The 17,606-nt window shown below is 41.7% G+C and overlaps 1 protein-coding gene across 1 annotated transcript; it reads left to right on the forward strand.

The window, feature by feature from the left end:
* Positions 1–1,405: 1,405 nt before the first annotated feature.
* rnd3a (Rho family GTPase 3a) lies at positions 1,406–15,058 on the forward strand. The gene is made up of 5 exons (XM_031291928.2): positions 1,406–1,700; positions 2,084–2,171; positions 10,788–10,897; positions 12,082–12,216; positions 12,437–15,058. Exons 1-5 carry the CDS (start codon positions 1,551–1,553, stop codon positions 12,683–12,685), a joined length of 732 nt encoding a protein of 243 aa, XP_031147788.1. The 5' UTR covers positions 1,406–1,550; the 3' UTR covers positions 12,686–15,058.
* The last annotated feature ends 2,548 nt before the right edge of the window (positions 15,059–17,606 follow it).

The raw sequence follows: 17,606 nt of genomic DNA on the forward strand, positions 1-17,606 counted from the left end.
TCTGAATGCTCATAGACTGTATACATAGTTCTCTAAGCATCCATTAAGCAAACAAGCTATAGCACTATGAGTTGACTTCCTGTCCTTTTGTGGAAACACGTGACATTTGTATCTTTCATTCATCATCAACAAAAACATTAAAGTAAATTCATTTTCTTCCGAATATTATGATGTTACAGTTTTCGATTGCTTAAGCACTATTTTGAAAGCAGGGACCAGTTTTTCAAAACACTACACACAATTAGCACAACCACACACACCCAATTAGCACACACCTCAGACCCTCTTGCAAAAACTAAACACTAATTTATAAAAACCATATTTTGTTACCATATGAAACACACACGTGTCATATGACTTAATTCAGTTTGAACCTTACATACTGCTGTTGCTAACCTAAAACACTTTTAGCAATTCTACTTCTCAGTGATTAGAATACTGTAAATGAAGTACACAGAGAAAGTGCAAATATACAATATGTTCACCAAACACTACACAAGACCAATGCTGCAGACTGAGGAAAATACAATTTATTTCCCTCCATATACCCAAATCAGTCAACATGTTAACATGGAGAATCACAACAAAACATGTCCCAGTAGCTACTACAGTAGTGTGCATAACACTGTTAGCTCAGCAAACAACAGACAAACATAAAATACTGTATCCAGTACAGGTTACAATTACAGTAAAAAACAAAAAAAAAGATCTGAAAAAGTACAGAAAATACTAGACATTATCTCTTTGCCTAGCTGGATCTGGCCAGAGAATTTCATCAACGTCACAGGTGATATATCCTCATTGGCAAGACAACGTGGGAAAAACCGTCTTTACTGTAATGTCGAATCCATCCTTGCACAGCTGCAAGTCAACCTGTTCACAGGCATCCTCCATGGCCTGAATGAGGGGTACCTCTTCCTCTAACTCCTTCTCCTCCTCTGTAGATTCACAGATTGGCTCATAGTTGTGGTAATTTAACAGTCAGTGCTTTGGAATTGCAAGGAAGTGACATCATGATATACTTCTGTGTCTAATGAATACAAGTGTGTTTAGTGTTTTGCAAATCACTGTGTGTATTTTTTGCAAAAAAAGTGTGAAGCTGACATTGTGTTTATAGACACACATCTCATATGGTCACATCTGGGCCAACGTTTTGCTCCTTGAGTGTAGGGTTTTGATAATTGTGTAATACTTTTGATTTCAGTGTGTGAGCATTGAGCAATCGTCAAAAACTGTAATTAATTTGTATGTAATTTATTTCATGTAAAAGTGGTGTTCAGAGAGCAGTCCAAAAGGGGGCGCCATCATGGAGAACAGGCCCTGCAGGCTGCTGTGTGGAGCGAGTCTCATCCGAACAGGAGGAGAGCCGCTGCCATTGGCTCCTGCGACGTTATAAATAGAGGCAAATGGCCTTTAACGGCTCAGAACAGGCGGAGACACCGGAGGAGGCAGGCAGGCAAGCTGGGGAGCGCTTCTGTCACTTTACATCTCGATAAATCACACATATGCACACAGGATTGGACTTTTATACTTAATTCCGACGGAAATCAATGAAGGAGAGACGCTCGTGTCAAAAACTATCTCTGAAATCCGGCATGGATCCCAGTCAGAGTGTGAAGTGTAAGATAGTGGTGGTGGGGGACAGCCAGTGCGGGAAGACTGCCCTGCTTCACGTGTTCGCCAAGGACTGTTTCCCCGAGGTGAGACCCTGCAAAGCCCGCACACTGATTAACATGATGCTAATTAACCTGGTTTTATTAATACACGGTACTAAACTAAACTAAACAGCTCGTGCTTTCATGGAGCTGGATGTGTCAGATGGGTTGGTGCTCCAATAATGATGAAGGGCATGCATTGAGTTGTATCTATATGATGCATGTATATTTAGTATGTGGTGTAGCTGTAATGCTTACAATAAATGCAGTAAAATAGGGACAACAGTTCTGTATACTAGTTGAGCATTGGCACTAGTTATTGTAAAGGTAATAATGTTGTATTACTTCTCTGTTATAAGCCTCATTTTGGTCATTTTTCATCCAAAATGTTAAGATACAAACACTTGTTTTATTCATGTTTCCTGCAGAGCTATGTCCCCACAGTGTTTGAAAACTACACAGCCAGTTTTGAAATCGACACGCAGAGGATTGAGCTCAGTTTGTGGGACACCTCAGGTAATTATGCCTTACATCACCTCTCTTGTGTGCTTCATGTTAATGTCTTTCATGCAAAATCAGTTCTGGTGAAATGTTCGGACATGTCCAAACATGCACAAACCCCATGTGACCTCTGTGGACATGCAAAGTGCTGTCTTGCTGGTTAGAGAGATGATCAAATAGAGGTCAAATTGAACATTAAGGCTGAGGTATTTCCCTAAAATGTCCAGATCATAAGATATAAAGAGACCCAGGCTTACATTTTTGAATAATGAAATGACTCTGTGACCCATTTTAATCAATAAAGCTGGGTTAATCCTTTCTCATAGTCTGGAATTGCTGTTCCTACAAGCCAGGCACGTTCCCCCTCAGATAAGGAAATGGTTCACCTTTTGCCTACATGGAAACGTTTAGTATAATAGTTCAGTGTTAACACAGAAATGCAACAAAGTGCTGGATTTGATTTATGAATTATTCCCAGCTGAGAAAAGCTAAAGCAGAAACTCGAAAGGAAAGATAATGATAGGCTGAATGGAGCGTATATTCATACATCTGGAGAACACACTTTGAAATTCTTCCCACTGCGGTTTTTTGGGAAAGTTTTGTTGTGCAACACGTGTACTGGCTCCCCAGCTTTTATCGCTTGTTGGTTGGACTTTATGTTCAGGGTCCAAACCAGCTGCTGTGTGTGTGTGTGTGTGTGTGTGTGTGTAAACAAACCCACATTCCCATCCATCAATGCCCAGCAGTGAAAAGCACAGCAGTCAGGCGTGAGTGAGGCGTATGTTGCATGTGTGTGAGCATGTGGTGTGTGTGTGTGTGTGTGTGTGTGTGTGTGTGTGTGTGTGTGTGTGATGGGCGGGGACAGGCCTACAGCCAGCTGTTGCGGGTCTCTTGCCTGGAATTCCTGAGCGATGTCTGAGTAACTTTGTCAAACTCTAAAGATCAGTGTGAAACGAAGCAAAACTACAGAGTCAATTTACAAATCATGATTTTGCACAAATGTTACAGCTGAACCTCCTTTAAACAGCAAAAGCAGCACAAAGTTACCTTTTTGGTGTGTTTTATACTTCAGCGTAAGTAACCCTTATTTCCAGGCTTAGTAACACTATAAGCGAGCAAAACAAGGAGGTCAAATTTCAAATTCTTTCACCCCTACAGCATGTGCGTACTGTGGAAGTGGAAAGGCGAAAAAATGAAAGTCGGCTAGAGTGAGAATTTTGTTTTATTACACTGTGTTGGCCGACTGCCTGGAGCCATTTTTCTTCTTTTCTTTGCTTCATAAAACAGCAAGGGGGGGGGACGCCATTCCTATTAGATCAGTGGGTCTGAGATGGAGCCAGACCCCCCACCCCCTTCAATCCTTAACCCCACCCAGCATGCGCACACACACACACACACACACACACACACACACACACACACACACACACACACAGTGACTGATTGATACAGCTTTTGGCTTGACTGGTCCCTTTGTAGAGGCACCCATCAGCCATAGCCAATCCAATCGATCCCTTATCTCCTGAGCTGTGCTGGGGAGGGGTGTGTGTGTGTGTGTGTGTGTGTGTGTGTGATCCCAGCATGCACTAGGACAAAGACCAGGAGGATTTATACAAGAGAGAGGTGAAGACAAACACTCTGGACTGCCAACCCCCTCCCTCACAAACACTCGCCTACACACACTGTGGTGGTCTTTGTTCTGCAGTGATGAGTGGCCTAATGAGATGGCTGGCGCGCGTGTGTGTTTAAAAGGGAGGGAGATGGGAGTAATTCAGGTCATTAAGGTAAATGCCTGCCAGTTGCATTGCCTTCCATTTGTCACCCACCCTGCTTGTTTCTGCAAGCTTTGTTTCCCAGGCCTCAGGGTGGGGCCCGTCGGGGCCGAGGAGCAGCCTTTGATGCTTTGCATGTCTTTCACCAGCAGAGGAAGCGGTTTACTCTGTCTGCCTGCATGTCTAAATGAGCTGCAAAGGTGTTTGTGCAAGAGTTAAACAGGAGGACAGGAAGACAGGAAGGTAAACAGAACAACCCTTATGGCCCAGTACCTGTGTGCCTGAGGCCTCTTCTCATTGTCCTGAGTTGAAATGAGCAAAAGTCAAACTCAAAACCTGTAAGTAAATAATCTCAGGCAGTGTTGCAACTAACAACTATTTCCGTTATTAAAATGTCAGAAAATAGGAGCAACAACATAAAACCTACCCATCATACTTTCCCAGCCCAAGGGTCCAACCCAAAGCTATTTAATTTACAGTCATATACAACAGAGAAAAGCTACAAATCCTCACATTTGAGAAGGCAACAACAATTTCATTCTTTTTACAATGTATTGATGCTTAAACCGGCATACGTTTGTTTGGCTGAATGGGGGCAGCACAACCAGCTGTAAAAACAACGCTGACATACTTATGGCTAATGACTAACGCGTTAGCAAACAGTTGCTTATTTACACATCCAGCAGATATGGAGCAACATTAGCATTAATTTAGGGTCATGTGTCTGACCACTGGATAAATGTAAATCCAGTACTCACTCTAGTTTTAGCTTTGGTTTGTTGTTCATCAGCAACCGGGGAAAATATCTGGCTCTTTAGCTGCTATGTGTTCCACTATGTTCACAAGCTAGTCTCTAACTGTGTCTGTGTTTACCCTGGAAACAGCTGTTTGTTGCGTCTGGAAACGACGCTACGTGAGGGGCGAGAATAAACCAAAACAGTGTTCTTTAATTTTTCAGTCAATCAACTAATCGTATGAGCGCTAATCCCAGGCTCATGGAAGATTGGTTCAATCAGATTTGACACCTTTGCACTAGTGAAATAGTCACAATGTACTTATTTTGCAGTGGACTACACGAAAGAACTTAGTACTCCAGAAATCAGTGTGAGGTCGGTGTTTGTTCCAACTTTCTTAGGCACTTTCCCAAAGCTAGGACAAATAAAAGCTTCAATAAAATCTCATAAGAAAAACACAGGAACGCTCAGGCATTTTCACATCAAGGACTCCCAAAGAGACCTACGTGTTAGACCCCATGGATCTCATTTGATAATATTTATCCCGGGGAACCTAAAGGGAAAGTTCTTGTTGTTTTTTGTTTAGTGCTGATTTGAACAGCTGCCAATTTTGCACATTAATAGATGACCCACTTTGAGAAACAGGAAGAAAGTCAGATAAAGGAGTTTTTAAAGGAAGATACATAATGATAGAGGATAGAGCAGTCCGGATTATCATTTCCTTCTGTAGCTTCTAGAGCATGTTGCATTTGCGGTTTTGCCTGTAATGCTGGACAGCTGAACTATGGGACTTTTTCATGCACTCAGTAAGCCCCCTCTGCTGCTCATACACACTGTGCCCCCTCCATTCTTGTGTCGGCAGCCATTGTTGCATTGGATCACATTTCTGGGCTCAGCGAATTGGAGCCGCATGTCTGGCATTCCTCAGACTAAAGGTTTCTACTTCCTCCTCTACAAAGACCCCTATTGTACCCAGCAGGCCCAGATCCTTAGCGGAGTGAAAGAGAAGTGGCGTGGTTCACTAAAGCCTTACCTCGTTTCCAAGGGGAAATTGAATCACACTGGAATTTGCCGACTGGTGAGAGAGCCTTGAGCAAACAGTGGTGATACAGTATATGAACTAAAGGACAGTGGAATCCTGGGAGAGATTAATAGGCTTCCTGTCTTCTAATGTCACGGAAGGACTTTCTGTGTGATCTTACACCTGACATTAAAATCTCTGTCCGGTGTTGACACTGAACACCTTGCACTCTTGGCCCTTTGTGTCCTTCTGTTCTTGTTTGAATGCACATGTTGAACTTCAATTGTGTGTTGTAATGTGGAGTCGTACTTGATTCACACTTTGTTAATGTGACCTCAAGTGTCATTAACATCCTCAGAGCTCATTTACGTAGATCTTTATAGTGTTTTAGGTGCATTCACATGTTGATGTTAGGAGGGTTTTTTTTTACGTTAGAGATCTGAGAGATGAATGTTTGTCTTGAAGTTACATAACTACTAAATCATAAATCAAGGAGTTATGGAAGAAACAACCGTTTACTGTCTGAGTGTTCCTTTTTTACATAGACTTTGTTTCGATATTGCCTGATCAATCACAACTTTGCTGATTATATTATAACACTGTATTGTAACATATACTGCCACTCATAACATATTGTATCATAAAATGTTGTATCGTTACATATCGTATTGCATCATTGCATATTGTAATGCATCGTTGCATATCGTATTGTATCGTTGCATATTGCATTGTATCGTTACATATTGTATTGTATTGTATTGTTGCATATGGAATTGTATCGTTGCATATCGTATTGCATCGTTATATATTATGGTATCGGTACATATCGTATTATCGGTACATATTGTAACGAATATCTTATCTTACAGTAACATCGTATAGTAACATATAACATATCTTATGGTAACGTTACGTATCACATTGTAACATATTGTAACGTAATATTTCTCATCATAGTAACTCATTGTATTGTAATGTAACACATCATATCTTAATGTATTCATATCATATTAGCTGTTAGATACCTTTTTACATTTGACATAGCAGTGATTGCAGTAGCAATTATCTTGGTAACCACAGCAACAACAGCTGATCTTTGTTCAGGTTACTTCAGTTTAAATTTCTGTCTTCTCCTCTGTTTGTGTTAAATGTGTCTGGCTGGTGAGAGGTAACATATTTAGGCTCAGTGCTGTGGGATGGCTGGACGTGCCTGTCGCGGTTTGTTCTTTCCACAGGTGTCCCTGAAGGCTTAATGCCTCTCCACACACACACACACACACACACACACACACACACACACACACACACACACACACACACACACACACACACACACACACACACACACACACACACACATGCTCTCACCGCCTCCCTCTGCTCACTTCTGCTCAGCTATGTTAGCTATGCAGTAAACCAGCAGGCCTGCAGACCTGTTGCCATACCTCCAGACTGTCAGTCGCAGCTGGCTTACCTCAGGACTTTGTGTGTTTGTACATTTCCATGTCTGTAAGCCATTTGTGAGAAGGCTTCCTACAGAGTGGGATGTCTTCAACATCATGGAATATTTTAGAACTGTATTCCACAGGGCTACCCCCTTGTTTTGATCTTAGTCGTATATGATTTCTTTAGTCATTTTTCATGCTGAATGACTTAGTTTCAAGAACTTAAGAGCACATCTCTAGCAAAAACGAGATTTAAAATGGTGCTTTTGCATCTTCTTTGTGGAGAAACTCAGTTTTACAGATCTGTCGATTTAATAAATTAGTCGACAAAATCGTATCAGTGTTAGTCGACTAAGAATTTCTTTAATCGAGGACAGTCCTAGTTTTCCAGACATCAGGAAATATCAGATTCTTTTTTTTTTTTGGTGGAAGTCAGGAAACATCTGGGAATCTGAATTCTGAGTCACATTACATGAATAGAGTAGAATGTACTTTCCAACTTGTTTCATGTGCATTTACTGCATTTAGTGGAGCTTTTCATTCCAGCTGCTGTGGAAACCAGCCTGGAAAAGCACATTAACAAACCAGAAAGGAAGAACATTTTTACATTTGGGAAGAGTTTCCGCTTTTGTTATGGAAAGTCCTTTAGGTTTTCATCAGGACCACTTTGGAAGTTTGGCATTGTCTCACAGTATACTGTATCGTCTCATGTCATTGTGCGTTCATTTGCTGTGTGCAAGACACAAAGGAGTTGTTTAAGAGAAGGCGAGAGGGCTGGAGAGTGTGTGTGTCGATGTGTGTTTAAAGGGCGGACAGGGAGGACAGGGTGTGTGTCTTCCTTCCAGATTTAGAGATCCTGTGGGAGAACAATGACAGGAGCTAATTAGATGACGGTCACCAGGTCTTGTGTGTGTGTGTGTGTGTGTGTGTGTGTGTGTGTGTATATATTTATATGTATATGTGTGTGTGTGCTAGCTCTGGGATATCCTCTTATCTTTCTGGTTGGCATGAAGATGACCTTGAAGCAGAGTTTAGTCTCAGAGCAGGCCTAATTCAGTTACAGTATGACTCCGCTATAAACAGCAGACAAGAAAGAAAATGTCTCTTAAAAGTCTCCTGAAAACCATTAACAGACCTGCGCACACACACTCTTCAACAAGCCACACGCAAAATTTGATCCTCTGTGAAAGTTTCCAGTTTGTGTTGTGTTGTGCAGCTTGAAGTGGTTTGCAGAGATGCACTCCGAGGAGTTGCAGCTATAAATACTTTAATCTCCAGGTAAATTAACAGGAATATGTGCAGAGACACATTGAAACCACGACCACACACACTGCACCCAGCAACTCAGATATGTGTGTTTTCCCCTTATTGGGTTGGTAAAAACAATCAATTCATCGTTAAATGTCAACCGACTCTACAACTTACCCTTTCAGTCGCAGTCTTATTTTTCCAGTGATTGGTTCCAGGCAGAAAAAAAAGAAAAACCTTCAAACTATGCAATGCGGTCATGATTGATTGTGAGACAGCCATGAAAAATGGGAAATAAATTCTTGTGGCGGGGTTCCCACATTCCTCTTCGCTTTGTACTTTGCCGTGTTTGATTGCAGCCCAGAGTCGGGTCTTTTTGTTTAGGTGGTGTCACCTATCAGACGGCTTTCCAAAAGATCCTCAGGGATTGAGTGGGAACTCAATCAGGGATCGAGGGATTGAGAAACAGAAATTAGCTGCATCTTGCATGGCCTGTGTATCAACATTTGGGAATGTAACACTGAATTCATGGTTTGAGCCAATTGAGACCAAATGACCTAGCCTGACAAGCCAGACCCACATCAAGATGTTGGGTCTAGGAACTCACCATTGGCAGGGCTCAATCCGAGGGGCGGGATAAACGGTTGTCTTAATTCAACCTAGCAACGCTAGTTGATAGATTAAACTTTTGCCGTATCCGGTCGGCAAAACTCCGAACACAGCTTCCTTTTTTAAGAATGACTTCAGTGCTTAACTCCAAGTCTTCCAGAGTCGCGGCCAAAGCCGATTCGAAAAACCGCTGTTCGCCAACAACAACAGCCATTTTCTTTGTTTTCAAGTAGCAGGGAACCATCGCAACTCTCCTTATGTTAAGCCCGCCCACCAACTCTATACATGATGTGATTGGCCTGACCAGAATTTGGTTTTTCGAGTACTGACCGACAACTAATGCCAACATAGTGCCATGTATACTTTTTTTTTTTTTTGGGGGGGGGGGGCATTTCTGCCGTTATTAGATAGGAAAGCTGAGATATTAAGGGGGAGAGAGAGGGGGAAGACATGCAGGAAAACCGTCACAGGTCGGAATCGAACCCTGGACCTTCTGTGTCGAGGAATAAACCTCTGCATATGTGCGCCCGCTCTACCAACTGAGCCAACCAGCCACACTGCCTTGTATACTTTAAAGCACGTCACATCATTATCTTAATTTCCTAAATTAAGAGCTGAGCAACAGCTCGTCCTGTCAATCTGTGAAAAAAATATTAATTTTGCTATTTATAACTAAAGTGTGGGGTGTGGTTGTCTACTTTCAGATTGTCAAGTTCTTTGCAGTTGACCACTCAATGGGTGTAGAGTTTTCACAGTATTGTTTATTGTCCCCGTTGGATGGAGCAGTAACCTAACCGGCCCATTTGACCCCCTCCCAGACAACTCTGGCTCAAACACTGGGAATGTGTGGACATAGATATGGTTCAGATTTCTGTATGCAGCAGCGGTACATTTATTGTGCACACATCAGCTATCGTCATGCTTTGTTGTGCGAGGCCCAGGCCTGGAAGGAAGCGCAGATTGTATAAACGGTGTCGTCTCCCATCCAGACTGTTTAGATTAGGAACACTAGATTCCTGGTGTGTGTGTGTGTGTGGGTGTGGGTGTGTGTGGGGCACATTCCTGGTTTTTCTCCACATCAGTGTTTAGAAAAGACCTCCCAGGGGAACCTTCAGTTACCAAAAACAAAATTCTCCAGATTCTTGGCAGCCGTTTGTGTGTGGTCAACTCTTGCTTGTCATGTGATCTAGACTCACCTTGACATGACGCCACCCTTCCCCCCCCTCCCCCCCTTCCTCTCTGGAGACCCTTTAGTCTGCCGGAGAGTTGGGCGTCTCCCTCACATATGGTATCAATTTTGAGTATGGGAGTCATTTCCTCGCTCTGAAGTTCTCCGTTTCTCGGGAGAGGATTTCTTCAACAAGTCATCTCGTCATAGTCAGCACATTCTTTCGACTGATGCAGCATTATTTGTTTTTCTCGAATGGTTACTATGGATGGCTGAGCTGCAATCATGCCATATGAGAATAACTGTCAGAAATGCTTTAGAGTTAAAAGCGACTGCGTTCATGCATTCAAAGGAATGTTTGTGGTTTTCTGTAGATTTTTTGTTGCTGACCCTCACTTTAATGCAGTGAAGACTTTTAGGCCTCCCAGGAAAAAAGTTTCTTCCACTATCACAGTCTTGAATTGGGAAACGTGCTAATCCATCCTTGTGACAAAAGTACTGTACCTGGGTAAACCTGGGTGTATGTACATTTGTGTGTGTGTTGATGTCCTTGCCCAACAGCTCTAAAAACCAAACCAGTTGCTCTGCATTATGTGTGAATACTGTTTGAGCTTCTTGTCTTCCTCTGTTTCAGGATCTCCGTACTACGACAATGTGAGGCCTCTCTCCTATCCCGACTCTGACGCTGTCCTCATCTGTTTCGACATCAGCCGCCCTGAAACACTTGACAGCGTACTGAAAAAGGTTTGTTCCTCTTTACTGACACAATCATTCATGAAGCATTGATCGAGCCTTTGATAAGCTCAATAGAAGTCTTTTAGCCCTTGAACTCTAAATATTCCACCACTGTAAAGTCTTTGATTTGGTTTGATCCGTTGACAAAGGCTGCATCTACAGTCAAGAGATTTTCCTGTAGCCTCAGTCACGTCAGATCTTGTGATGTGAGGATGTAACGTCGTAGTGTGACTGGAGGGTCGCTGGGTTGAATCCCCGGAGCGGCTAATAGAAGTAACGCTCTCACACAGACTGACTTTTAAACTGAGGTGTAGCCGCCAGTTACTCACATGGAGCTGACGTCTGATGACTGTGGTCACGCTGGCTGACTCCCACATGTGTGTACTGAACATAAAGCAAGACATGCAGCATCAGACAGGTCATCTGACTGGTAGAAGGCTTTGATTGTACTCAGAAAAAAAGGTTGCTAAAAATGTAAAATCATTGTTTTTCGACAGTAAAACGCACCTGGTAGTGCTCTTCTTTTGTAAGGAACTTTCTGTTTTTATGGCGTGTTTTTGTAGCTGTCCATAAAAGTTACAATATGAGCAAGTTCACTGTGTTTACCGTAATGTTGTGGACGTGGCCGTCACAGGTCCTGTTTCAGACAATGAGGGTCTAGATTAGAATTAGCATTGGTCTCATTGGCTTTTAGTCAAGTGGTGTTTGTGCAGACAGAAAGGGACAGACACATTTTACAAAGCAACTTCCTCTTTGAATGTTGATGAACTTGATCCCCTGACCAGCCAGCCAGCCAGCCATCCAGCCAGCCCTGAGGCACATGAGCCTCAAATTAAAGCCCCTGGAGAAATACCATCGATCACAGAGCATTTATTGTTGTCAGGGAGGAAACATGGGGATTATTTGTAGTTCCCTTCCAGGAAGTGGCAGCTTTAACCTTTGTACTTAAAGGACGGGTGACGGAGGTGGGGGGGACTCATGGGATATTGTGTCAGGTCATTCTGGCCAACATGCATATTTTAACACTTCATTGCAGTTAAATAATACTTTTCAAACATTTGGCTTTGCTTGGGTTTTTTTCATATGTGGTCTATCGAGAAAATGGGAGCTAAATTTTGAGCAGCAGTGCTAGCTAATTTACCATTTTGCTTTCTCCTGTGTTGCATGATGCAAGCTTTTGTCTTTCTCCACAGTGGAAAGGGGAGATCCAGGAGTTTTGTCCCAACACTAAGATGTTGTTGGTTGGATGCAAGTCAGACCTGCGCACCGACCTGAGCACACTGGTGGAGCTTTCCAACCACAGACAGACACCAGTCTCTTATGACCAGGTATGCAGATCAAAAGTGTTCTAGATGACAGATTTCAAACGGCAGATTTGAATGTAACATGTGATTAGCAAAGCAGTTTTTTTGTTATTTAAGCCATAACTGATTCCTGAGAGAGAAAATCCTGTCGTCATTGTTGACGCGAGTACTTTAAAAAATCCGTCAACCTGACCCGCAAGCCTTTTATTCCCCTGTTGACCATATTTGACCTCTTCCTCCCCAGGGTTCCAACATGGCCAAGCAGATCTCGGCGCCTTACATCGAGTGCTCGGCTCAGCAGTCGGAGAACAGCGTCAGAGACATTTTCCACGTGGCCACGCTGGCTTGCATCAACAAAAACAGCAAAAATGTCAAGCGCAGTAAGGCCACCCGCAGCAACAAGAGGATCTCACACATGCCAAGTAGGCCCGACCTGGCGGCTGTGGCCTCGGACCTCCGGAAGGACAAAGCCAAAAGTTGCTCAGTGATGTGACTGATCAGACTGAGGGGGATTAGACTGAGAATGAGGACAGCGCACAGTGAAAGCAGGAAGCTATGGGGCAAGGCTCTTTCCTGCATGCTAAAGACCCCTTATTTGTCTAGAAAGGGGTTTTATAAGCTTCAATTCATGTACACGTTACTGGAATACTCTGCACCAGTGAAAACTCAATACGTAGTAGCGTCCCAATCCATGTGGCCCCCCCCTGCCCCACCGGACGAGGAAGCTATCTGTCAGCGAGCTACCTGCTCGGGGAAGTGACCTGCTTCCTCTGGGAGGACAGAGCGGTCAAAGCTTTCCACACCAGCAGGAAATGAGCAGGAGGAGTGATGTCATTTAGGAGACGCTCATTTGTAAAGGATGGGTGTAAGAACATGTGATCTTTTGAATGAGAGCCAAAGTCGGTGATGGGGGGGGGGGGGGAGAAGAAAAACGAGGAGCTGCTGTTTGTGCTGGATCAGAGACTTTTTGCTCGGAGGGCTTGTACACCAACTCCTCACTGTAGTTTGGAACTGATTCACCCTCCTCTCCCCCGTCCCGTCCCCCCCCCCGCTCCTGTAACTGTGTAGTCTGTGTGCAGAGGACATTAGAAGAGCAATCTCAGTCCTGCACAAAAGAAACCTGATGCTGTTTGTCCCCTGTCTCTGATATCTCGTCGGTATAATGTGAAGTCATTGCTGTGTTACTGCATCATTGTTTAATTTTAGCTTCATCCTGATGAGTTTAAACCATTGAACAGCTAATCCTAGGAGCGGTTCTTTGAGTTTATAACAGCTTGTTTGTAGCAGTCAGACAGCCATTCTGTGCCCGTTTATTTCACCTCAACAGCTATAGATAAAAAGACTGAAGATAGATTATCCAAACTGTTCTCCACAATGACACGTTTGTGGACTCTGATTCTGTATCACTGTGGAGCTGTAAGCAAAATGACTCAAAGCTGAAGTCAGACTCCAGGATATGGCCAACACTTTCTCAAGTCCTTGTGATGAACGAATACAATTTGGCCCTTTTAATTAGTGACACTGTTTTGAAATGAAAAATAACTTGCATAACAAGTTTTAAAACCCTTAATGGACCCTTAATGGGTCGGAAAGCTTTAGTTGACCAACACACATGGACTAATTGTGTAAAATGTGAATATCCTAATAGGCTGACAGCCAGTTTGCGCTATGAGTCATTTTCCCACTGCACTTTAGGGAGGGAGTGTAAATGAAAGCAACAACTAAAGCTTGTTTATTAGGCTGTGAAAACACCAGAGCTCTTTGCTTTGCATTTCCATGAAGTGTTCAGACTCTGCTGTTTGGTAAAATCCTCACACAGGCCCGGGCACACCAGCAACTATTTGGATAATCAAATAATTGTCATTTTACGCTACTTTTTAACAGTTTATAGACAACATGACTACTCGAGAAAATAATCGTCAGATTAATCGTTACTGAAAATAATCGTTAGCACTACTTCATTGAATGACATGGTGTACGATACTGAGCGGAGGGGGAGTAAACGACACAGACAAAAAATGAAAGAGCTCACATTAGCTCTGGGAGCTTTAGCTGTCTGGCTAGCTTGTTAGCGGTTTAGAGCTGGAAAGATGAATCGATTAGTTGTCAACTATTAAATTAATCACCAACAATTTTGATGATCAGTTAATCAGTTTAAGTAAACTGTAACTATTCTCTGATTCAGTTTTTTAAACGTGAATATTTTCTAGTTTCAGTTTCTTTGAGTTGGGGACAAAAACAAGACCTTTGAGGATGTCATCTTGGGCTTTTGGAAAACTACTGATCTACATGTTTCACCATTTTCTGACATTCTATAGACCAAACTAATCAATTAATCATGAAAATAATTTTGCGAAGACTAGGAAAATAATTTTGCTGTTTCACTTTCTGGTGTGACCGGGCCTTCGCTTAAATTGTAGTTTAGTTTTATTTTCCTTACATGGTTCAAAATTAGGTCATTTCAGTGTATGGGTTCCATTAACCTTCATTTGAAATACGTCATCATGTAAACAACAAATGGGTGTTAATTTGAAAGTGTCTAAAGTCTTGACAAACCGTGTTGTTTACAGTGTAAATTTGTGTTTTCTTTCCTCTGACAGTGCAATTAAGGAGCTGTTTAAATATCAAAGGCATTGATGCACTTTTAATGTAACTTCCCATAATCTTGTTGCAAATGCCGGTGCTGTCACATTTGGCAGCTCAGTGGCCCAACTCTTATCTTGATTTTCTGACCTGTCTCTCCCCCGTGTACAGTATCATGTTTTCTTGAATGTTGATGTCCCCTTCAAATGTCTTTGCCAATGTTGTTGCCGCAATATTTATTGAATTATATTTTCCCTTTAGAATAAATGTAAATGGAATTGAAGAGAAGTGTGTTTTCTGTTCATTGAGAGAAAACATGTACCTTGCACAGCAGCTGGATTCTCACGAGATCACATACACACGAAAATTCCTCTAGTCAGGCTTCAAGTGAAAGACCTTGTGTCTGAACAGCAGTGGACCGGACCAATTAGCGTCCGGTGAGGAGCTACTGGCAGCTCTGGGCGTGGTTAGGTGTGTATGACCGCCGCGACTGTTCGTTAGACAGACGATACGTGATAGACAGATGGTTCATCCAATCACCTGCCAGGTGTTTTTTTGAAAGTGCCTGCCCTTTTCCAAACAGTTTCCAATAACTGCTTCTCAGATGTTTCTGTCTAGGGCTGCACGACATGAGAAAAATATGGGATAAGCGATATCGTTGAATATCGCGATAACGATATTACTTGGGATAAATAAACGGATAATAAAGTGTACTCAGTTCTGCCTTTCTGCTGCTTCCAGTATTCTGCTAAAATACAACAAATTGCTTGTTGAATTTAAAACAAATGAAAGGAAATCATTTACAACATTATTTTATTGAACATTGAACCTCTAAAAAAAAAAGAAATGACATACATTATGAAGTGCAATTTTGTACTGATATTTCCTTTCAACTAATGCAAAAAATTGCAAAAATTCTTTCACAATATGTCGCAGCCTGTGTGTATTTGCGCCAGTTGATATTGCAATGACGATAAAAAAACTAAATATTGTGCAGCCCTAGTTCTGAACCAAAGTGTACCAAACCATCTGGAGGTTAAGAAAACATGACGTCAAGTAGTAAACTGAAACCATAGTAGTGCGACCTTTCAGTCCACACGTTATCGCTTTACCAGAGCACCTAATTCACTTATAGGAAGCACACCTGTCTTCCATTTAAAGCAAATTGGTTGTGTTGATGTTGGCACGGATCGTATTCTTCTGAACATTGCGTCATTGGGTTCTCACAAGATGTCGCACTTTCCTCTGAGCTGAGGTAATGGCAATCATTTCTGCACAAGTTTAGGCTGCTGTCAAGGATACTTTTTCTTATCTCAACGTTGAATTCATATAGAAAGAAATGGCTTGAATCAACCTTCACATAAATTAGTGTATGCATACAGGTTGTTTCAATTGTAAACGATAGGGATCTTGTGCAAACAGGAATCAAAAATATGGGTCAAAGCAGGTAAAATAAATGCTCTCAACAAAAAATCACACACACCTGTGGTATAAACAACTTAATTCCAGGCACACACTGTAAGTGTGTTTATGTAAAGAGCTTTGCAATCATAGAAATACTACACAGGTTTTTCTGAGAGTAAAATTGGGCATGCAGTGCCTCATGAAGGAATGCAAAATGTTTTCCATGAGGCCACTGCACCGGCTCAGGATATAAAAAATTGCTATACAGCAGTTAAGGGGAAGAAGGGACAAAAATCAACTTCCTCATTTTAAACAGGAAATGTTTTGCAAAAATAGTCTTGCTTTAGGAGAAGAATTTCATCATCAGTTGTCTACTTCACATTAAATGCACAAAAAGAGTCTTTGGTATTATTTATTAATTCTGAATTTGAGGTTATACACCTAATTTAGACACGTAAACTCAGAAAAGGTACATACTGGCTGAGTAATATTTAGTTTTCAAAGGACACACCTGTGATGTATTGTCATGATTGCACAGGTGCAGCCTATATAAGGCCTGTTGGTCTGTAGCATGCAGACAAAGCCATGCAGCTGAAATGTATTGGTGGTTTTTAGCCTTTGTTTGCTGTCTCTGACAACAGCTTTTTACATGTGCATTACACAAACATGCCTGGAGTCAATTATGTTAGAAACCAGAAATATAGCCAATTTTCTGTTCATTTGCACCCTCATCCAGACTGTTTAGGGTGTTTTTAAAAAAGAAATGTTTAATGATCCAGTTTAATAGAAATGAGATGTGAGCTTGTGACAGGAAAGTTTATTGATGCCTGGGCGTGGAATAATTGGGTGGAGAATGAGCATTAGTCATGTTAACAATTCTGTAAATCCTCTGCTATGCCCTTTTCTTTGTACATGGATCACTGCATTAGCTTGATTTATTGTTGATGGGACAAAAGCCTGTTTTCTTTCAGTTATTCAAGCTTAAAGTTTAGATGGAGCTGTTGTCAGAGCAACAAGTCCTTCAGCCCAAACCTGCAAAAGTGCAGTTTATTCACAATTAGCTGGATCGAGACTTTTCAGCTTAAAACCCTGGCCATTAAGTCATTTTCAGATACAAATACACCAATTAAAAAATGATGATATAATTATTCAAAAGTATCATCACAATTTAATTTTCACAATCAGGTAGTTAGGGCTACACTAGCACAGTTAAAATAAATAAATAAATAGAGCGAATCCAAATTTAATTTAGTTTTTTATGAGCAAAAGAAATATGGCGTATTCAACCCAAAGTTTGAATGTTATCATACTGGGGACTTTGACAATTTAAATTAAGTTTAATCAGCTTTATGAGAAATTTTGTCATAGTTTAAGATGCCTTCTCAGCTTTAAATGAACTACTGTTCGGCTGCATTAAAGTGTGCTAA

The sequence above is a fragment of the Sander lucioperca genome, chromosome 24 (assembly GCF_008315115.2).
Source record: "Sander lucioperca isolate FBNREF2018 chromosome 24, SLUC_FBN_1.2, whole genome shotgun sequence".
In the NCBI taxonomy this organism is placed as follows: Eukaryota; Metazoa; Chordata; class Actinopteri; order Perciformes; family Percidae; genus Sander; species Sander lucioperca.